At 38.0% G+C, this 24,584-nt stretch overlaps 1 protein-coding gene across 4 annotated transcripts in view; it reads right to left on the reverse strand.

Moving 5' to 3' along the window:
* Nucleotides 1-7,302: 7,302 nt before the first annotated feature.
* The window catches only part of PEX7 (peroxisomal biogenesis factor 7), a 64,862-nt gene continuing 47,580 nt past the window's right edge, over nt 7,303-24,584 (reverse strand). For 2 of the 4 annotated variants that reach the window (XM_008162039.3, XM_054721806.1), the window contains exons 9-10: nt 22,102-22,201; nt 7,303-7,764 (exon numbers count right to left, since the gene is read on the reverse strand). In XM_008162039.3, coding sequence (XP_008160261.1) covers nt 7,696-7,764; nt 22,102-22,201 — 169 coding nt within the window. In that variant the 3' untranslated portion in view covers nt 7,303-7,695. Of the gene's footprint in view, nt 7,765-22,101; nt 22,202-24,584 lie in introns of those variants that run through there. The other 2 variants (XM_054721807.1, XM_054721808.1) reach the window with 2 other exon arrangements.

A 24,584-nucleotide genomic window follows, 5' to 3' on the forward strand; every position in this document is an offset into this window, starting at 1 on the left:
GCCAGGCGTCCTCGCGGCTCGGTGGCTCCGCGTCCGACTGCCCCGCACTCGGCAGTGACGGGGGCGGAGGACTCCGAAAAGTGGCGGGGTGGGGGGGCTGGTCTGAGAGGAGTGGCGGGAATCCTAGCGACAGCAGTTCGTAATTAGGTGACGAGCCGCGATGGGTTGTGTCCCGCGCGGGTTCCCCGTCTGGGAGAACACTGAGGCTGGAAACCCGGGCAGCTGCCGCCGCCAGCGGACGGGACCCGCGCCCCTCGGGCACCCAGCGCCCCCGCCAGCGGGCTCTCAGGGTGCTGTCCCCTCTCCCCCAGCAGGGTCAGCCGTTCCGGTGTGCCCCGTCTTCCCTGCTCCGAGTCCAGGGGGATCCTGGCACAGCTAAAGATTTTAGAAACCACAGCGCCCCAGGGTCCAACACCCGTTATTAGCTGCAACAAGTGACAGCGCCCCAGCCTCCTTGCCTTCCTCCCCCGCCCCCCGACCCCCGCGCTGCATGGCTTCCCCCCCACGGTCCCTGCCGGCGCAGCCGCGGGATCTGGTCCCGCCGCCGACCAGGGAGGTGTGTGCCAGCGGGCGGCGGAGTCCCCTGATGCTCTAGATTCGGGCGCGGACGCCCCGACAGTGAAGGAAACCGAGGCCCGGGACGCCGCGCCGGCGTGCTTTGGGACGGGAAGGCTGGCCCGGTCCGGGCCCCGGCACCCCGCACCCTGAGCGCGCGCCTTCCAGGGAGGGACCTGGAATTACGCGCACGGCTCCGGGGAGCTTCCGGGGTCGCCGTGGCCTCGCGCGGCTGTGGAGCCGGGGGCGGGGGCACGTGTTCCAAAGTGGAGCAGAGACGTGATGTTAGCGAAAGAGCAGAAACTGAGTCTCCGGAGAGAGCAGCCTGTAGGGGTGCCAGAGGGGCGCCTGGACGCCGGTGCCCCAGCGGTGGGCTGCGAGCGACTGGCCGCGCCGGGGAGTGGGGTGCGGGGGCGCGGAGGTGGGAAGAGAGGGCGTGGCGGGCTGGAACTGGGACCGTGACCGTGACCGAGCTGAGCCCAGGTGTTAGCTTTCTGTGGATCCCGGGAGCCCTCTGCAGCCTGCGGGCCGTGGCGAGCCGCTCTTGGTGAGCTGGACAACCCCCACCTCCTGTCTCCCGGGCCAGGGCACCTCCGTGTCCCGCAGGACTTGTGAACTTCCCACTCGGCTAAGAGAAAAAGAAAACTCTCATGTTCTGAAGCGCCAGACTTGTGTGACCCTTTTATCTGAACTTCCGTCCCTGGAAAGTAACGCCCGGACCCCGTCATTCGCTCAGACGAGGCCACGGTTAAGAGCCAGACACAGTTTGGTTTTCGCGCTCCTTGGACATGGTCAGGGTTTGGGTGCCAGGGAGAGAGCTCGAGATGCGCTCCACCTCTCCTTTCGTTCTTTTCTCTACTCCAGCCACACGCCCGCCCCTCCCTCCCCTTGGTCCCCCGCAGCCGCATCCCAAACTCCTAAACGTTTAAATCCATCTCTCTGGTGGTTCTTTTTTGTCCTCCTTATTACCACCTTTGTGCCGAACGCGACTCTTCCAGCCCAGATGGAAACCGCGATTACCACCGCAGCAGAAAAAGAAGTTACATCTGGGACTGGCAGCATCACGGGCCAGCTTTGTAGGTGCTGGGAGCTCGGGACCAGCTTTGTAGGTGCTGGGAGCTCGCTTGGGTGAGAGAGAATTGGCTCTGGAGCTAACCTCCAGCGCCCGTGCTGAGCGCCTAGCAGGGAACCCCCTGCCTCGGACAGGTGGGCACTCAAGAAAATGTTTGCGAATGACCCACCACTTTGCCAACTTTCCAGGAATAACACTGGAAAGCATTATGGGAAACCCGTGCTCCCCGGCGGCTTGGTTTTTGTTAACAGCTCTGGTTACAGGGCTATTTCAAGGACTCTGCTTTCTTTAAGTGATACTGTTCCTTGTTTAGGAAATAATGAAGTCTGAAGCAACAGTTCAAATTATGTATGTGCGTAAGCATATATTCAAATACACTCAGAAAAGAAAAAAAAAACTCTCTGAAAATTAACTTTTAAAGCCATCAGCAAATAACAGATCTCTGCTTTTGGGGAGCACTGCAATTAAAGGATGGCTGCTTTAAGCCATCTTAAGTGAACACAATAAAGAATTGTCTGCACAGACCTAGTTTTGGAATGATTCATTTCTGCCAGCAATTATAACTGCTTCCATTTGTGATATGAACATTAGGTAAAAGATTTGGGGCTGATTCAGCTCTCTTACCCTTCTCATTTAGGCAAGAATATTTAGCTTAATATTTGAAGCCTACATTGGCATGAAACAGAGTACATTTTCTCTACTTTATTGCATATAATTCTTTTCCATTAGGGCCCTCATTTTAAAAAATTAACACCATCTCCCACACCAGTTACTAGATAGGATCCCAAAGAAAAATGAGAGAAATAAGAATACTGTGTTTAGCAAGATAATGGAACAAGAATGGGGATCTGAAGGTCAAAAAGCTATCGAGGTAGCAAGGGTCTAGATTCAAGCTCTATTATCTTTGGAGCTACTCAATAAATATTGGTGGCATTACATAAACTCATTCAACAAACATACAGAGCAAGTATGTTGTGCTATGCAGTGTTAGCTACAGAGGATTCAAAGATGAGCACTCATCCTAGTCCTTAAGATTCACAGGTGGAGGTGAGGCAGCACAAAGAGGCTCATGCAACAGTGGGGTCTTACAGCAGAAACCGGAGAGCACTGAGGAGGGCGGTACTCTCCGGCTTCACAGGGGTATCAGTAAGGCTCCCTGCAGAAGGAAATGGGGTCTTATTTCATTCTTTTTAACAAAAAAATAACACGTGCTCTTTATAGTATATAAAAGGAAAGCAAACTTTATAAATAAGTGAACACACTGTTTTCTTTTTTTTAATGAACATGCTGTTTTCAATATTTCCCAGCCCCAACCCCACTACACAGAGCTGGCTAATGTTACGAGTTTGGTGTGAGCCATTCAATTTTTTCTTGTATATATATTTATACATACATAAATCCCCTTTTAAAAATAAAGTACAATACACATTTGCGTATAATTTGCTATTTTTAAAAGCAGAGTGTGGTAACCAGCCTCCAAGATAATCCCCAAAGATCTCCTGCTTCCTGTTATTCACATCCTTGGTTAACCCCTTGCACATTGTACAGGGTTGGTCTGTGTAACCAACGGAATACAGCAGAAGTGATGCTGTCAGTCCTGAGATTAGGTTATAAAGAACTGAGGCATCCACCTTGGACTTTTGTTTTTCTTGTAGCACTCATTCTGGGAGAAGCCAGATGCCATATTGCAGGGACACTCAGCCAGTGGAGGGTCCCACAGGGTAAGTATGTGAGGCCTGCTGGCAACCATGTGAGTGACTTTGAAAGCTGATTCTTTAGCCCCAGTTGAACTTCAGATGTCTGTAGACCCAGGTGACAGCTTACCTGCAATGTCGCGAGAAAACCTTAGCCAGAACAACTCAGCTAAGCCACTACTGGATCCCTGACCTATAGAAACTGTAAGATAAAGAAATGTTTAAGGGGCTAAATTTTGGAATGATTTGTTACACAGAAATAGATAACTATATACATATCAATAGGAATGTATTTTTCCATGTCAGGCCACATAGTTCTACCTTATACTTTTAAACAACTGCTCTATAGTATAATCTTCCTTCTGTAGACAGGTATCTAGGTTTTACCAAACAAAGATGTAGTGAATATCTTTGGAAATTTGTACTTAAGTACTTCTGTGATTATTTGTAGGGGTAGAGTGGGAAATGAGAGGAGGAAGGGAGGGCAGCAGAGGCAGGGAATCCTAAAAATGGAACTGTTGGGTCAAACTGGTAATTTTAAATTTTATATCACATTGCCTTGCCAACAAGTATATAACAGTGCTTTTACTTTAACCACTATTGAATATTGTCAGTATTTTACATTTGCCAAACTGATAAAATGGGATTTTAATTTGCATTTCTTTGTCAGCAGTAAAAGTCTGAGTATCTTTTTGAAGTGTATTAGACACTTGCATTTCTACATCTGTGAATCGTTTGTTGATAAAAGTGGACAAACCTCTCAGTGACTGTGAAGAGCTCTTTATCAATCCTACATAACCATTAGATACACTGCAAATATATCCTTCCAATATGTCTTCTGTCTTTAAGCTTTGCTAATGGTGTATGTGGATATTTTAATTTTTGTATGTTGTCAATCTTTTTCTTTAGTCATTTCACATGACTTTCACATAATGGGTAAGAATTTGCCAAGCCAAGAACAAGACAATCCAAGCACATGGACTGCCTTGAGCAAAGAGAGAAATGAAAACCTGCATTATTTACACGAGGAGTTTGTGAGCATGCTGGAGTTGCTGAAGCACGAAGTGTGTGACAATGTGGAGAGAGGCAATGCTGCAGAGAGGGGCAGGGGCTGGCCCTGAAGGACCTTCGCTGTCTGCTTAGTGAGCTTGAACTTTTTCTTATAGGCAATCCTGTAAGCAGAGAACGGTTTGACACTGAAATTGGGGTAATCAGATTGCATTTTAGATCAGTCTCTGGCAGCTCTGTTGAAGAGGATGGCTCTGAGGGGACAGAACGAGAAACAGATGCATCACTTAGGAAACTGCTTCGATCGCCTAGAGAAGAGCTAATGATGGCCTGAACTGGGGCAGTGGTGGTTGAATGGTGGGGAAGAGACAGAATGGAGAAGTATTTAGGGGGCTAAAGGGACAGGCCTTAGTGACCTATTTGATGTGTCTTGAAGTGGAGAAATGGGAAAAAGGGGAGGAACAGAGATGGTCTTTAGGTCTTTAGCTTGAGCACCCAGGTGGACAGTGTTGGCAAAAGAAAAGGCATGTACAGGAAAAGCTGGTTTAGAGAGCAAGATGAGTTTGGTTGGAAGAACATGAGTGCAAAGGTTGTGGGAGGCCCAGGTGGGGAAGGCAGGAGATACAGATTTGGAAGTACCCAGTAATATATGGAAGTGAAAAATGTTTAAGTCGATATTTCATTCACAAAGAAGCCTGTTAAATAAGAAATGAATGAGTTCATGTTTGGAAGAGCCAAGTCATAGCTAAGCTATGCAGTTTAAAAATGCCAAAGCAGGTGACAGACCTTGGGGAAGTCATTCCAGACCCAGGGTCAGCTTCTTAGCTCTTTAGTCTTGGAAACTCAACTTGGTCAGTTCTCTCAGGAATGATCAGGATCTAGTCACCCGAGGTCCACATCTTTACTGCTTCTCCGTGGGCCCATTTCTGCTGTTCTGAGGGAAAGGAGGCCACGTGGCAGAACCATAGGTTTGGATCCAGTTATAGCAGATTTCCAATTCCAGCCTCACACTTCCTGGGCATTATGACTCCCGAGAGCCATCATTTCCTTGTCTGGAAAACTGGCAGGGCTTCCTTGCAGGGATGTTATGAAGACGAAAAGGGATAACGTACAGAAAGCATCTCACGTAGTGCCCAGATCACAGAAATGCTCGGGGACCCGTGTTCCCTTTCCCTGCACTCACTCTGGAGTGTTGTGCTGTCACTGCAGGTGCAGGAGGAGCTTGGGGAGGCAGACAGGGTGAAAGCTAAGAGCTCAGTAGCCCGAAAACAAATGCACTTTCCCAGCCTGGAGGGAATGACTCTTGTCCTCTTAAAATTCAGAGGCTGCTTGCCTTGTGGACTACCACGAATGCAAAAATCTTTGCCCATTCTCTTTTCAGAGAGAATCCAAGCTCCTTTCCTTCTAGTTTCCCAGTCTAGTTTTTCCAATCCCATCTCTAGGGGACCCACTGGGCAAATGTTCCCTCACACTCATTTATATGGAGAGTCTCCAAGAACCTGAGTTAAGTATTATGAAGTTAGTATTCTAAACATCTCTAACATCCCCAATATGGAGGGGGGAAATAAATATTTAGAAAGATGTTAATTTCTAAATCACAAATATTTGTCTCAAAAGATACACAGTAGATTATTTTAATAAATCTCTTGTAAAAGGAAATTAAAAAAGTAATTTCAATTAATTGTAAGTATGATCTGGGTTAGGTATTTGTACGGGTCTATTATAAATTCTGCTGACACAGAGAACACCCACAGTGAACCTGCTTTTACTGAACTGCACTTGGTGTGATGCCATTAGTTCCTGTAGAGGGAAGCAACAAGAAGCAGCTCTATGAATCTCATCGCCGTGACAGCTCTAAGGCTGTTTGAGCGCCTGGTTCCTTACCATATATTCATGTTAAGCAGTGTCCTCTTTATGGGGCTTCTCGAAAACAATTAGTATTGATTTGTCTAAGCACTAAAAAGAGCTGTACTTCCCTGAGTCCTTTCACTCATTTAACGGATATTGAGCACCGCCTATGCGCTAGGCATGATGCTAGGCCAAGCCCAGGACTAGGACAAAGTTCTTACCCTCAGGCCTTGGGGACTGAACTGTGTACTTGACCAGGCTTCCCATTTATGCTGCCAGTGCAACTTTCTAGGACTCTGAGACATGTATTCTCAAGCCCTACTCCTGGCTCTACTTTGTCTCCTTTTGTTCTATTTTTTATGTGAGCTCATTTTTTCCTTTACTTTGTAAGCTGTCTTAACTTTTTTCTGGAATAAGTAAAGAAAGATATGTAAATTAGACAATATACATATATTTTAATTTATTTTGTTTCTGATTACTACAACTGTATTTTGCTCTTTAAAAATCCTCAAAAGCTTATTAAAAATTTAATGACAATTTTTGCCATTTATAACACATTTTTTAAATTTTATATAAAAATATAAATGTTATGCAAAGTTGTTTGTTTTACTACTTTTTCCCTTTTAACCTACTTTTTTACAGGTCATCAACACCTAGAGATTTTTCAAGGACACTTAGGGAGGTAGTGAGAAATGTTTATAGCATTATTTAGGGTTTGTTTCCAGGGTAATTGCTTGAAACCATAGTAGGATCTAAGACATTTTGTCTAGTAACCAGTTGTTGTTTTTTTCTTTGTTAAACATTTGATAGTAGAGAAGTAGGAAGAGAGAAATATAGAATCATGGATACAATATCTAAAAAGATTTGCAGAACTGTAAAAAAAGAAAAGCTTAGTTCACAACATTCCATATTCTTACAGCATGGAAACAATCCTTGAGAGAAGCATTCGGTCTATGTGTCAAGCACATAGTAGATGCACAATAAATAACTGCTAAATAAATTAAATCTGTATTAGAGCCCTGCCACTAAAGCAAGATATAGCTACCTTATCTATAGTATTGTATTCATATGCACACTAGATTAGAAAAGGCAATCTTGTTGGGAATGTCATAAAATGATAAGTGATCAAGAGATGCAATTTATTTTTATCAACAGCAATAATTGTATTTCACATCAAAAATGACAAATTAAAAATAAAATATATCCCTACCTATATAACCTATATGAATCAAATTTCATCCATTTTATAACACAGAGTTTACATTTTTAACGTACTGTAAGATATACCATAACATCAATTATTCCTTAGAATTTTAAGAAATATGGCTTATGTGTCAGGCTTAAAGGGTGAGCCAAAGTCTGTATCAGCTGCCTCTAAACTGATGCAGGGTAAGTTTTTAACATTTGAAATCTGAATAGCATATAAAAGCATAATGACTATGTTATCAATAGTTAATTTATTTCCTGGTAAGTAGTTCTTCAGCCAATGTTCTTTGTTTCTGATCAGAGTAGTGTATCTCAAGCAGGCACAGTAAGACAAACAGGATCGTATATCTTTATCGTTTCATCCCAAGCACAGTCAACCACCTAGAAAACCAGAAGAAAGTAAGAGGAAACATAATTTAGAGAAATTCAAAACTGATAGCAAAAGCCTAAGTCATTTAGAGAGTAGCAGATCATCCACCAGTGAACATATCTTTAAATAGCAAGAACACATGGTATGTTTTTTATCAAAGGTCTATTTTACCTTTCTAAGACACACTCAGGGATTGTTTCCAATGGACTAAAGTTGCCTGTCAGGATTTTCCCCTCCCCCACCCCAGAGCTATGTAATTTCCTATATCTCCTGAGATAAATGTTGGAAAGATGTATTCCTCAACTGTGAACAAAGGCACTGTGCTAGGTATTGTGGGAATGGAATGGAGATAAAGCATAGCTCTGGACTTCAAAGAATAGCTCGTTCAAGACTGAAAGTGATAAATGCTCTAATAGAGACTTTCCTAGGAGGAACTATTTGAATCCAACTGTGAAGTCAGAAGACTTCACAAATGCCTGGGCATTCACACTGGCCCTCTTTGGGGGCAGACCTGAGAGACAAGGGCATTGAAGTCTAAAAAGCCATACTAAAACATGAAGGGAAGACAGTCCACGGTGCTCAGGAACTCTGTGTTAAAAACTTGGTGAATGTAATAATGTCTCAGGGTATAAGATTAATATATAAAATCAATTGTATTTCTATATACTAGCAGAAAAAAAGTTAAAAATAAATTTTAAAATCTATGTAAAATAGCACCAAATAACAAAATACTTAATAACACATTTAACAAAAGACATTCAAATTCTCCACATTAAAAACTAAAACATTGCTGAGAGAAATTTTAAAATGTCTAAATAAATGGGGTAATATATATATATATATATATATATATATATATATATATATATATGATTATGAATTGTAAACTACTTTGGGAGAGAATTAAGTTCTTAACAATATTGAACCCACCATATTCATGGGTTCAATATTGTTAAGAACTTAATTCTCTCCCAAAGTAGTTTACAATTCATAATCCTAGCAGGCTTTTTAATAAAAACGAACAAGGTGATTTTTAAAGTTATGTAGAAATGCAGAGGACTTAGAATAGCCAAAAGAACCTTGAAAAATAACAAGAAAGGTGTACTTATACTACCCATCTCAAGACTTACTACAGTAATTAAGACAGTGCAACATTGATATAAGGATATACAAGTAGATCAAAGAAATAGAACAGAATTCAGGAATAAACCCTACACTTGGCCAACTGCTTTTCAACAAATCTACTAAAACAACTCAAAGGGCAAAAATGTATTTTCAACAAATGGTGCTAGAATTGGAGATCCATGTGGAAAAAAATGAACCTCAACTCCAACTTTACACCGTAAATAAAAATTAATTTGAGGTGGATGGACCATAGTCCTAAATATATAAAATAAAGATACAAAGCTTATAGAAGAAAACATATAAGAATATATTCTCAATCTCAAAGTATATTAAGATTTCTTAGACAGGACACAGAAAGCTATAACCAAAAATTTTGATAACTTAGACTCAATCAAAAGTAAATCTTTCGCTCATCAAAAGATAATATTTAGAAAATGAATAGGTAAGCCACAGAGTGGTAGAAAATATTCACAAAACGAACAACTGACAAATATCTAGACTATATGATGAACTACTATAACTCAATAATCCAAAGACAACCCTATTAGAAATGGGCAAGAGACTTTCTAGTGGTTATAATACTCAGCTATACTTATTTACTGCACGCGTGTCTCAGCTCTTTGAGGGCATGGACTATGTCTTTCTATAACAACAATGTCTCAATAAATACTATCTCACGGAATGTATTTTATAGGTCAGTGATGGCGAACCTGAGGCGGCCGCATGCCGAGGATGAAACATTTGCTGCTCCTGAGGATGAAACATTTGTGAAATAATGTTTTTTCCTCAAAGTGACACACTACCCGAGTTATGCTCAGTTTTTTGGCGAAGTTTGACACATCAAGCTCAAAAGGTTGCCCATCACTGTTATAGGTTAAGACCTCACAGATGAACTTTTTCTCATGGTCACGCTAGAGTAACAGAGCTGGAACCAGAACCTACATTTGTTGAATGTGTCTTCTAAAATAGTATCTCATAAAAGGCAAGCTAACATTCATTATTTGCCTAATCCTGCAGTTAGGATTATATCCTGAAGTTTTAAGTTTTTATGCCATGGACCACAAAGATCATTATATAATTTACCCCTATCTCATATATGCTTATTTTTTCATGTGCCGGGCCTCTCTATATATTAAGTGTCAACTATTATGGACAAGAAAACCAGAGAAGAAAGACTTATGTTTCTAATACAAAATATTCATAAAATTATGTTTCTGAATCCTTATTCAGCACTCTTCAGTCCAGCATCTTATTTACTCAGAACTTATAACTAACAAATATCAAGGCCACTGAATCAGTAAATGTACATAACTCTACACTTACATTAATTGGTAATACAAGAAAGACCTGAAACTGAACTGTGAATAGTCATTAAAATGAATGCAAATAATATTTCTTCATTAATTAGTTAATTAAACTCCATCAAATTCTAAACACTTTTAAAAGCTTCCAATAAAAATAACAATAAGGTAAGAATAAAAGCACTTTACTAAACTAACACAGAGTCTCCAGCTTCTCCAAGGTAGGCCCTGTGGAAACCATATGGCAGTGACGGGCAACCTTTTGAGCTTGGTGTGTCAAACTTCGCCAAAATACTGAGCATAACTCAGGTAGTGTGTCACTTTGAGGAAAAAACATTATTTCACGATATTTATAGTTTAAATAACATAAATGTATAATTGTTATATATAATTGTATTTAATAAACCAAAAACTAAATATTTAGTGCTGACACGCGTGTCAGAGGTTCGCCATCACTGCCATATGATGACCTTGTGGTCCCCAGGGGTAGGAGGAGGGCTCTCATTAATTATCATCAACCAAATGGCCTCTGGAGGCACTGCTTCCCACTTCATTCTATGACTGAGACTAAGCACAGGGCTTCTTCTTCATGTCCCTTTCTATGCAGCTGAGACCAGCCTGAAAGGCATTTAAAAAAGACTTTTCTAACCTTTATTAAAGGTTAACATACATACATACATACATACATACATACATACATACATAAAAAAGGAAAGTGAATAACATGGAAATAAATAATCTGCTTTGCAGGATGAGATCCACTCATTCATTAGCATGTCAAACAAAGAAAGGAATCTTGCTTAGCTCCTATCCTGCTTCTTCAAGACAAAAGCCACCTTTCCTTCCCATCCCCAGGAATGCACTCCTGGCCATGAAGACTCCTTCAAGGCCAGACTCAGGATAGCGATAAAGGGGTATCTCCTTTCTCATCTACTGAAGATCCTCTTTCTCAGTTTCAGTCTCCTACAGGAGGACTCACTTCTTTGCCCATTACCTTGCTGTCAGGAAAAACTGTAAAAGATTGTGATCAGCAGAAAAGATTTCGAGGTGTTCTTTCAGTGGAATGCTGGCATTGTGCTAGGGCCCCACAGGGCTGGTTACCTGATTCTATAGGGGTCTCTGCCTTTCTCTGTCTTTGACTGGATTATTTTACAACTCTGAAAGCTGTAGAAAACTGATAGTAATCAAATGATTCTCATCCATTAAAGTTGCAAAGGAATGTCCTATGAAGATGTAGTTGATTGATGTCTTTCTTGCTCCCCAAGAGATGATTCCAAACATGACATTTTATTGCCCTGTGGATATTGGCCAGTTTTGTACCTATTACTACATTCATTTCAGCATTCAGTGACTACCTATATGTATCTGTTCCTTTAAGCTAGTTGTAAAATCTTTCACAAGTTACATAAAATCTTTGACACGTGTTCACATTATACTTGTATGAGTCATGATTGCCATTTTGAAAATTATCCTTTAAGCATGGCCACATGCAGGGATGTAACTTATTTGCCTCAACAGGGTAACAATTATTTCCATGGAATATAATAACCCTTGCTTTCTCATAGGAGCTAACACAGTAACAGAAAAGCCATTTCATTAAAAGAACAAACATGAAATGTAGAGATGGGGCAGATAATTATACTGGAAAAAGAGACTAAGAATAATGGCTAAAATTAGACATAAAATTGAGCTCTACACCTCCTGGCAGCAAAGGTAAAAATGTCAAACAATAATATTAGATATGCAAATATCATAATTTACTGCTTCATCAAGGGAGATTAAGTTTTTTCTAGCACTTGACTATAAGAGAAATATATAATATTCTTCCATCGCAAAAATCATTCATTGCCAAAAGAGTGGTTTTACAAAATATACAAAATCATTCTTCATATGGCAGGCTTTCTACTTAAACACATGAGAAAATTGTATTAATAATTTAAATTATGGTTAATAAAAATATTTTTATTTTATTTAAGATTTGAACCTTGTTCAGTTCTAAATGGGCTGAAGTGGTCTATAGATTAACCCACAGGCCAAATAAAATAAATATGGATTTTAAAAAATCTGTTCTAAAGGGACCAAAAACATATTACAGAGCTGTGCATATTACATTTGCATAATAAATTAGGCTCTATGCTTTATGAAAACGAAGGAGGAAATGAAAGCATGCTGGGTAATATAGTTTCTGTCTTCTAACAATATTCACATATGGATTTAAACACTTTTGTACCACTAAACCTGAATAGGCCTTTTTTTTTAGACTTGAAGATTATATATCTTTTTTTTTTTGAGATTATATATCTTGATTAAATCTGTATTTGTTGTGATTTGTATATAGTAAACTTTTAGTATATGCTTGTTGAATGAATGAATTAATAAATCAATGGAGCCATGCATGAGCATTTGTTTCCCTCCTCCAAAGATTGTGTTGAGTAGAACCTCACACATGGTAAAGAGCATCAAGCCAGGTGTGAGGTCAAAAATCTGGGTAAAGGCAACAAGTTTCATGGAATTTGAGGGCTATATGGAATATCTGAGTGCCATGAATATTATTTAGAGAGGCTTCACAGGGAGCTTATGTCTCAGGAGCTGTTTTTCAAGTATTTCTTTGCACTACAAAGCTACTTAAAACATACTTCATATATACATACGTATATTCATTCATTTATTCAACACATATTCATTGAGCCCCTCCTCTATGTCAGAAGTATGCTGAGGATACTACAGTAAACAAGATCTGGAGTCCAGCAGAGGGATGGATCAGTAAACAGACACCTAGGATGTAGAGTGATATGGACAACGATTGGGGAATTATGGGGTCCGGTAGATGTGTAGCCAAATGTGAGCAAAGTACATGCTTTCAAGAGGAAATCTGACCTAAACTGTCGCTCAGAGGAAGATAGACCTTAGCCAGAGAGTGTTTACTGTTGTTACTGTGTGGGGTGTGGGGACATGAAGGAGAGAGGGAAAGTATTCTGGGAAGTGGAATAAATAAGAATAAATGCAGAACTAAAAGTTCTAGCTTTAAGGCAACTAAATTGCATTATACCTCCTCTGATAAAATTCTTAATCTTTTGAGAGAGGCCTTTTTTCTGACTCCTGTCTGACTCCCTTCTAGGGTTTCTTGAAGGCTGGCTGCCAAACCTCTCGGTTTGACCTACTTCCTTACGGTGAGTGCGCATGTGGACACCACAGGGTAGGAGCCTCCGGGCTCCACCTCTTCTGCCCAGGGATATTCCAGTGGAAAATGTATTTCTTAACCAGCAACCCCCACTCTAGTACATTTCATCCCTATGGCCTATGAATTTCCTTTAATCTGAGTTCACAATGAAAATCTTTTCATTAAAACTCAGAATCAAAATTATTGACATAATAGGAAAAATTATTTGTCAAAATGTTGTATTTCTTTACTGAATTAAAACCTTAAAGATATAATCCATCTTCATTATATTTTTTAAAGCTGCTATCTTCTAGGGTAGTGAAAAATAACTAAATGAACAGGGCAAGATTTCATATAAGTTCTATTTTTAGTTATTTCATTTTCACATTTAACAGCAAAATAGATATTTCTAAGTTTTCATAATATGTACACTAATTTTTCTGCTACTATCCGAATATGTCAATTTCTTTAAAATATACAATGAAGCATTCTTGGAAAACTGAATAAATATTTTTTTATCTATCAAAATAGCCTAATAATTTCTAAATAGAGTTATAACATATATATCATGAAATTATCACGTGGAATGCTTGAGAGCGACTGTATTAAAGAAATATTTCAGCATTTCCTATTTACAAAGTAACAGACTAGATTCTATAGTAGACCCAAGAATATTAAAGAAATCCAGTCAATAAGTAGTTTATAATAAAAATTTATCATTGGTGGATCAGATAAGACTTGCCATAGAACATCCTCAATAACAATGATCCTATAAATGCAAAATTTGGAAGAGGAAACATAATGAAAACACCAGATTTTAAATACATGTGTAACTTACAAAATTTACATTAATTTTATCAATTCTCTCTATTTTATCAAAATGTTTACACATGCCTCTGATAATGTAATTTATTTCAAATGATTAAATATGGCTATTAATCTAACAAAGAATTCCTACGGACTCTTTAAGAGATTTACTTTATTGACAAATTTTCCATTTCCTATCTATCATTATATTCTTTTCTTCAATTTTGTGGACAACTGCTTTTGCCCTTGGGAAACTTGTTTAATTTACTATAATTATTTATATGACATATGGCCTCTTTAGCAAAAATGAACCAGAGAAATAGGCAGAAGGACATAGAGAGAATGAAAAAAACAACAACAATTAACAGTCAACTTTAAATTTTGAAAAAGCAGCCCAGGCATTATGCTGCATTGTATTACATCATAGGCTGAAGTAAGAACATGTCTTACTTACTCAATTAGCTTACAGTAGGAAGTAACTACAGAGAAGAACATGGTTTATTATGTCAATCTTTATGGAGTTTAAGTAAAAATAAGGAAAGAGTTGACTAATTCTACTAAAATCCTTTTCATTCATTCACTCATTCATTCATTCATTTAATACTTATATTATTTATGTATAATATATATAACATATATAATATATATACTATAATATTATAACATATATAATATATATACACTTTGAATAATTATAAAGGCAGTGTTTATTAAAACACATTTCATTTTCAAAATTGAGCTATCATCTATTAAAGTGTGTATACATTTTGGGGGGTATATTGTATATATATATATCAGGTAGCTTGCATTAATCTACTATGCATCTTCAGGCACATAATGGACACTCAAATATTTACTGAAGCAAAAAGGAAAGGAATGAAGGAAGAGAACTTATTCTGACTTTGAAAGGCAGAAACACTTTGTATAGGCAAAAGTTGGGGAGAGCAAGAAAAACTGGCAAAAACAACATATAATAAAATATAATTGGTATGTAATAGAAGGATTACATAGAATGATGAGAAATATAATTAGAAAACATACAGATTATATTGAATCTTGAAATCAAGATTAAAAATTCAGACTCTACCCTGAAGGTAATGGGCAGACACTTTAAGGTTTCTGAGATGACATGAAGATGACAATTTAGTTTTATCTATTTGTAAATTAAAACTTTTATGTAACTAGTATAGTTAATGGTCACATTAGGTAAAGAGCATCACAGGAGTGGCTTACCATGAGTTTGTAATATTTGTGTTAGACGAGAAAGACCTATAAAATGGTAGCAATAAGGAAATAAATGTATTTTATTGCAGGAACATAATATATCTGTTCTTTTATTCTGGTCTTTTTTAAAGGTCCTTTTGTAAAGTTATATAATTTTCTTTATCTGTGCCTGCACATTTTAAAATTTGTAGTCCTCTATGTATCACACACACACATTTACACACACACACACACACACAGTTGTTACCATGTAAAGGTAATTTTCCCATTTTATTTTTTAACTGATGATTATGAATATCTACATAGTATTCATTTTTATATATTTATTTTTACTGAACTTATTGAACTCTTTTTACTTTTTAAGTGTTTTTTATTGATTTTTAGAGAGAGAGAGAGAGAGAGAGAGAGAGAGAGAAACATCAATGAGAGAGAAACATCGATTGGCTAACTCCTTCCTGCATACACCCTATTGGGGATAGAGCCTTCTGATTGAACCCTCAATCACTGAGCCACACCAGCGGGCTCTTTTTATTTATAATAGGTTTAAAGTCACAATCATATGAAGTACAAATAATCATAAATTTTCCTACATTTAAAAATATTTATATTCTATTTTGTTTTCTTCTATTACTAATTGGCTATAATCTTTAGAACCATATTGATTAACAGTGGTGATAGTAGTAATTCTCATCTTGTTCCTGATGTCTTTAATGGGGCCATTGATATATTTCAGGTCAATGACTAACAAAATCAAATTTGCATTACGAACAGCTGTCCCCTGAAGCAGTGTTGAAAATCAATGGAATGATGAAAAGAACTTAGAGATTGGTTAGGAGATTACTGCAGTACTCCATGGCAGAGGTACTAAATAAATGCTTATCGAAGGTACAGATTTCAGAGGTACTGGTAAGAGAGAATTTATAAACTTGAAGTCCAATGAATTTAAGGGTATAGAAAGACAAGAAAACTAGGACGACTTCCCAGGTCTCTGGTCAGGCCTCAGCACACAATCAACTAACCAAGTTAGAAATACTGGAGAAAAGCAAGACATCTCTTCAGATCATATAATACAGGCAATTTGATTAACGGGTCAAGCATCACTAGCATATAATTAAATGACAGTTTCAAGGGGAAGTTGCAGCATCTAATAATAATAAGACAGCAAAAATTCAAGAGGAAGTTCTAGAGAGAAACAGAACTTACTGGTCGAGAGTGGCATCAAATGAGTTTTAAAAACAGAGGAAAAAACTCACTGAAGATCTAAAAAACAGGGAATAATTATGGAAACAAAGACCTGGATGAGGAAGCCATTGAGAAAATTAGGAACCCACTGGAAAGGGGGAAAATAGAGATAGAACATAAATATTTTGAGAGAATAGAAATAGAAGAACATATTCCATCCTTGGTTATTTTTATAGTAAAGTAGGAGGTAAGTCAAATTTAATGACCCTATAGAAGGTTGAGAAAAGATACTGTGGAGAACGGACTAGAAAATGAAAAAGACTTGAAAGGTAAGTTGAGTAGGATCAAGAGCCCAAATACAGTGTTTTGGAAAAGTAGTTCATAGCGTGCCAAGTCAACATTTTTGTTTGGTTTTTAGAAGCCATGCTCCATAGTCTAGAGAAGGAAATGAGTAGAGAGTGGATGATTTAGGAATGGGAGCTCAGAGGCAGAGGTGCCAGAGGCTCAGATGTCAATCATCCTGGAAGTGCTCACTACAGGGCTGTACACAGAGTGCAGAGGGCAGTAAACACAAGCTAGACGCACCCATCTTAGGAGCACGCCAAGATCCTACAGAGCTGGATCTGGGGAATGTTTCATGGCTGGCAGAAAACAAGCACTTGTTATATAATTTTCAGCTAAATATTATACAATTATTAAAGCATCAGGGAGGAAATAGCAGAGACTGCTGCCTGAGGACAGTGGATGCTTCTGGTACATGTTTTTCCAATGCTAAAGGTAGTCTGTGTGACACATGCAGAAGATACCACCTCAGATCAAAAGTGCAAGGACACAGATATACTAATGGCCAATAATGCCAGTCCTCTTCTAAAACCTCATTTCCAACCTTATACTGATAAGTTTAAAATATTTTACCCACTGTCAACCTCTAAACCTGGTATCTAAGATTGTCAAAATAGGGATTTGAATCAAAACATAAGGTGAATTTTAAATAATGAATATTTTCACTAAAACATCAACAAAGCCAAAGATACTTTTTAAACCACATCTAAAGAACTTGTTTAAATCAAATCTAAGCATCTTCCACCAAACAAAATGAAAGTATACAAAATTTCTTCTACCCTATTTTAAGGGTACTATAAGGATACCTAGCATGGATGGACTAGGATATTCATTCATCAATGATTATGTTTACCAAGGATTTTGGGAGTCCCAGAAGAAAAATTCTTATGTGTAGTGTAACTACAACAATGAAAAATATGCACAAATACAGAGCAGTTACCTTTGGGGAGAAGGAAGAGGGTGAGATTTTGGAGGAATATTGAGAGGGCTCCTGGGATGCTGGTAGTGTCCTATATCTTAACCTGAGTGATGGATACATGGGCATGGGCATTCTTGATAACTTATTGAGCTGTACACTAGAAATAGGTGTATTTTCCAGTATAAGTATTATACTTTAAATTTAAAAACTTCTTTAAAAAGGACTGAAATGAAATATTAATATGTTATAACTGATTCTTTACAGAGTGGTAGAAATCTTGTTTCTTTCTTTTATATGTAATTTCCCAATTTCATCATGGGAAAAGAGATCCATTTTATTGAACATACATGTGATATCTTGGAATGAATTAATAATTTATACTTTAAAAGAAAAATAATTATCTTCCAAAAGAAATGTATACAGATATGTAAACCTGTACCCAGTTTATAAATACTAGACTAATATCAATTAGCATTTGAAAAAGCAGAGTTGATACTACAGATCACAAAGTCAAGAATTCTAAAAATACATTCATACAGGAAATCCCAATTATATAAATGGATGTATTGAAGGTCGAGAATCATAAAGCTAAAAACATAGAAAAAGAGTATCCAATTTAGAAATAATAAGGACGAGAAAAGGGAAAATGCCAAGACTGTACAAATCATGATCAGAGGGGGGAAAAAATCAAAGAAAACTTTTTTGAAGTGAAAGATAACTTCAGCCTGGTTAACAAGTGAGGGCACAAAGAATTTCTCAGCAATTATCCTTAAAGAATGACCCCAGACACTTATTTGTCATGTTTTAAACTTTTAAAGACAAGATCTTACATTCTGTCAAGAAGAAAGGTATAATATTCTTGGGTCTCATCTTTCAGATCTCTAAGAAGGGAGAAGCTAAAAAGAATTATAAATACAAGAACTCAGATAAATCTTCTTTTAAAACAGATAATATATTAAGACACAGAAACCCTAAGGTAACATCAGCAAAGTCCTACAGCTGTTAAGTTCACCCTAAGAGACAACACATTTTTGAAAGGTACTTACTTTCTAAGAGGTGAGAAAATATACATAAAAAAAAATATATATATATATATATATATATATATATATATATATATATATATAATTGCTTTCAGAGAGGAAGGGAGAGAGAGAGATGGAAACATCAATGAGAGAAAATCATCGATTGGCTATCTCCTGCACACTCCCAACTGGGATCGAGCAACCTGGGCTTATGCCCTGACCAGGAATCAACCGTGACCTCTCTTGGTTCATCGGTATACACTCAACCACTGTGCCATGCCAGCCGGTGAGAAAGATACTTTTTAAGGAAATAAACTATGAAGAAACAGTGAAATAAATTAACATGCAATCAGCAAACTTGACCATATACTCTGAGAATAAAGGATAAATACGTTAAAAATAAATTAAACTACTAACTATACCAGCAAAAAATTAATGTTGTATATTTTCAATGGCTACAATTTTTTTGTGGCTACTCCCATCAGGACATGGAGTCTCTTTCTCACTCCTTGAATCTGATTAGCCTTGTGACTTGCTTTGCAACGGAAGGGATGTTGTGTGATTTCGAAGCCTAGCCTGAAGATACCTTGCGGCTTTTACTCTCACCTTCTTGGAAAGCAACAACAGCCAAGTGAAGAAGCTTGGGCTCATCTGGAGGCACAGGGCTCAGAAGACCACCAGCACTGTACCCTACACATGTGAATGAGGCCATCTAAGACCACCCAGCCTGAGTTAAGCCACCAGATGACTGGGGCCACAAGAGAACTGCGTGGCTTAGCCCATCCCAAATTACTGATTCACAGAGCTATGGGGAAAGGGAATTGTTGTTTAAGCTATTAACTTGTGGGGAGTTTATTATATAGCAAGAGATAATAAACTGAAATGAAATAAGTGAGAGAAAAATACGGAGTTGCACCACGAACTTGACTCTTATCTACCTAAGGAAGAAAGAACGTTAATGTTTCCTGGTAAAAACAAAAGTTATTAATATAAACAATACAAATGTTTGTGTTAAAATGTGTCAATGTTAGGTATGTGAAAAAATATTGGTTGAAATCTTAGTTAGAAAGGGAAGAAAGTTTAAGGTCCAAAACAGAATATAAATACAATGGAGGGGAAAAAGGAAACATTGAAACAAACATAACATTTAGTCAATAATCTCAACACTCCATTTTTTTAAAACATGACAAGTCAACAAATATATTTCCTTAAATTCTAATGTTGAATAATCATTAGAATAAATAAGGAAGAAATACTTTCTTTCATTTTCAAATACTATCCATGCTCCCTGCCATTGCTGCGTCTGTAACATACTGTTACCTTTGCCTGTGATGATCTTTCTTCCTTTGTCTCTTCATACTACAGTTAATGCCTACTCATCAGATCTCAGGTGACCCTCACTTCCTTACAAATTTCTTAAGTATGTCAAATGTCTATCCTGATTATGAACTCTTGAGGAACAATGTACTTCTCCTTCATAGGGTTGTTACAACTGTCATTTACATTCATTTCTTGAGATGTCTGATATAACAGTGGATTAAATGTTCTATGAAGGCAGGGCCCACATTTATTTTCATTCTCTACTGAATCCCCAGTGCCTGGCACAAGGTCTGGCATATGAAAATGTCTGTAGGAAGAATACATAAATGAGAGGGAGTGGTCTTACTTCTTAGGTCCCTTCTAATCCCAAAATTCTGTCCCACTATGAATTAACTCAGTGGAGACTTCTGGCACAGTTGAACTGTACATTATGCCATTGAACCTGCTGGTTATGTAGAGCTTGAAGACCCTGCTTTTCCACTCTTATTTCTCTCAATAGCAACTATTTCCTTAGTACAACTGAAATTTGGTTGTTGAACAGGAAGAAATGGGTGACAGTCACCAGATTTACACAAAATACATGACCTTGTAATACATTCTCTTATCTAAGAATACATAAAATCTAATTAATAAGTCTTCTGAAACACAGTTGCTTTTAATAAGGTGGTCTATGTGGAGGATTTAGAAAGCATTTGGCACCTCTCAGACAGGGGTGAGGAACTGCCAGGATCAAGGAAGTCGAGGAGGCATATGTGTTGCCTCAGGCCACAGTCTGGGACTCATGGAACATAGGTTAACAGAAATATATGAGAGGAAAGTATTTATTTAGGGTTCTTTGTTTGATATGGTCATGTTTCAATATGTACAGCTTTTTTCTTAACTAGGAGAGCAAACAGGTATGAATATTTTATTAAAAATCATCTATAATAGATTTACGTCTCAGAAAAAAAACTAGTTCATTGGAAGCACATTGTATTTACATTAAAGGTAATGCCATTTGACCCAGCACTCTTTCAGTCTCTTCTCTTCTTAGTTGCTATGAAGTCGTTTTACAACAATTATTTTAATGTTAATGAGACTATTCTAATATCTAACGAGAATATTTTAAGCTCAGAATTATGTCTTAAATTCCTAAAAAAAAAACAAAAAACCTGTATTCATTTAAATTTAAGAACACAGCAACGAGAAATGGGATTTGTTTTTGTCTAATTTCTAAAATTTGTCATAAAAACATAATTTCTTAGTCATACTCTAGAATTTCCACATATTATATTATTTCATTGATATGTTAGTATTTTCACACAGTCTGTTTTAAAGTGCATTATCATTCAACATATTCTAGTGTTTCTGATCTGGGTTTCCAAAACTGAAACAGCTTTTTAAAAAGTCCTAAATATTTAAACTCTCAAGTCCTCAAGAAAATAAAACGTGGGAATTTTAAAGTTTATTGATTAAAAGAGTAGCTATTCTCCTTTACTTTGTCCCCCATCGGAAGCCTCTCTTTTAACACAGTTTCTGGTGACAGTCCCGAGAGGGAAGTGACTTGCCCATCATCTCACATGCTTATGGGACAGCTGAAATGAGGACCACACACTCTCGACTCCCACCAACCTCTGGGGACAATCCTTCCCCATTCCATTCTTCTCTTGCCACCCTTTCCACTGGGAGCCTTCAGCAGGTAAGGCACAGTACTTGTGGGGACGGTTCCTTTTCCTCTCAGAAAAGTCTGTCTTTCATGAGGGGAGAGGCATGTCAAGTTTCTGGACACCTCTCTTTCCCTAGGGTTTCAAATGCTCCAGCTTTACAGCAAAAGATATCAGGATGATTAAGTAAATGTACTTTGCTCTTGCCTAAAGGCAGCAATTTTGTTCAGAAAAGCCACACGTAGAGCTATTTGTGAACTGTATGGGAAGAAAAAACCCCCAGGAGATCGCAGCCATTACCTGAGTAGGGCTCTGAAGACTTAAATCTAAACCACAGGTAAACTCTGTATGATGGTCCACTATTTCAAGAAGAGGGTCAGGCTTTGAAAAGTTCCAGAATCTGTGAATATAAACAAAAAAGTAATTCAAGTTCTAAAACTACCAAAAAGTTCACCTAAGAAAAACAGATATGTAAGATAGCAAAGATTTTATCAGAATAGGCCCAACCAATTATTAAATGCAGAGCTCCATTGCTGGCCCACATTAAAAAATCAAATAAAAAAAAATGCACTCCATTCTATTACATAACAAATGGAATTAGTAATCAATCTACCCTGTAAACAATGATTATCTTCCCATTAGTATAACTTGTAGGGTGAAACTTCACAAGTTTTAGTTAATTTTTTTTATATTGCACATGGACATTTCAGATGAGAGACATCAGGCTTTCTTTCTTTCTTTCTTTTTTTTTTTTTAGCAATTTCTAAAAGAGTTCACTGCTGTAAAATAAGAATATTGGAATACATGCACTCTAACATTTTGTGATTTTAAATACTATTTCATTTCTGACATGAAAAGATCTTAGGTTTAATTTACATTTCAATAGCAATTCAAATTCTTAAAAAAGAATCTGTTCTCTTATAAAAATATCTCTGTAATTCTGAAACTATCTTTTTCTTTTTTCTGCAGCACAGCCCTTCTTATATATTCCATGTCAATGTAATTCTCGAGTCAAGAAAAACGGAAATGTGTTTTCCTGGGCCAATATTAAGTATTCTATTTATGCTCTATAGACGGGGAGTGGTAATATTTACCATGATATATCTGATTTCTACTGTTCAGAGAAGAGTTTGGCCCTATTTTCAATACACAAAATAGCACTTTATTTGTAAAGCTTTATTTGCTCATCCTCTTTCTTATTCTAAACACACCATAAAAAATGGCACATTCAGAATCATAGAGTCATACTCCAGTTCAGCCTCTCTAATGATGCACAACATAGAACACATTGAAGGCTTAGCAGATCTCTTTGTAAGAGAGTAAATACACAAAACCAGCAGTCAGTTTGTTTAACCTGGCAGTATTATTTTCCTAATAAATACAGAGTTGGTCTTATTAAGTCTGAAAAGGATTGTTGCTATGGATAATCTGTGTGGTACCAGAGAAACAATGAATAAATAGCTCATTTATCAGATTACTGAAATCTGCAAAATATTTAAGGAGAGTGACTTTACTTTTGAAAATCTGCCCATTCAAACAAATGAGGGAGCAAACTAAGCTGCAGTCCTTCTCAGAAATCATAATAATGGTCTCTACTCTCTTTGCATATTTGTTCCTTTGGGTCTAAAGACAGTGAATTTTACTGCAATCTAATTTTCTAGATCTTGATAATGTTTATATAAGCAAAAGTAAATATGTAATCATATAATTTCATTTCTAAAATATGGTTATATGCTGATTTGCAATAGCTGAAATAATAATCAAATGATTTTGTATATGCCCACTATAATCCAAAAAGTATTCAAAAGTTTTAAAAATATGTATTTAATATGGAAAAAAAACTGAGTTAAAGGAAAAGTAAGGGTGGGAGAGTAAATTCAAATCTGTAACATTTGTAAACAAAATTATATTCCATAAAGTTGTGTATTGCTTGGCAGGGGAGGACCTCTCAAGATGCTAAGCTTCCAGTAGCCAAAGGAAAAAGGGAGACACAAGAGATTCCTCAATTCATAATGTCTACAACCAAATTGCTCTTGGAACTCTGAAGGAAATTCACCCTTGGGAGTCCACAAAACAAAAGTCCAATGCTTATGTAATGAATTCCCTGAACATTTCTTAGGGAAACACAGAAATGCTGTTTCATGGGTTGCTACTCATGAGTCACCCCAAAGAGCAGTTTGTTGGAATCATTCTATGGGGAGGTCAATTAAATCCAGGTAATCAGCTCTCTGACTTCATTTGGAATTTAGATTTTATTTCAGTAAAATTGGTAGGATAAATGCTCTTTAGACAAATCATAAAAACTGGTTTCCTTCTGAACTATTTAAGGACTAGAGGCCGGTGCACGCAATTCGTGCACGGGAGCGGGGGAACCTCAGCCCGGCCTGCACTCTCTAGCAATCTGGGACCCCTCAAGGGATGCCTGACATTCCTCTCGTAATCCAGGACTGCTGACTTATAATCGCTGGCCTGCCTGCCTGCCTGATGGCCCCTAACCACTCTGCCTGCCTGCCTCATCACCCCTAACCACTCACCTGCCTGCATCATCGCCCCTAACTGCTCACCTGCCTGCCTGTCTGATCGACCCTAACCACTTTGCCTGCCTGCCTGATGCCCCTAACCACTCACCTGCCTGCCTGATCGCCCCTAACCACTTTGCCTGCCTGCCTCATCGCCCCTAACCACTCTGCCTGCCTGCCTGATCGCTTCTAACCACTCTGCCTGCCTGCGTGATTGCCCCTAACCACTCTGCCTACCTGCCTGATCACCCCTAACTGCCTCTG

Source organism: Eptesicus fuscus, chromosome 10 (assembly GCF_027574615.1).
Source record: "Eptesicus fuscus isolate TK198812 chromosome 10, DD_ASM_mEF_20220401, whole genome shotgun sequence".
Lineage (NCBI taxonomy): Eukaryota > Metazoa > Chordata > Mammalia > Chiroptera > Vespertilionidae > Eptesicus > Eptesicus fuscus.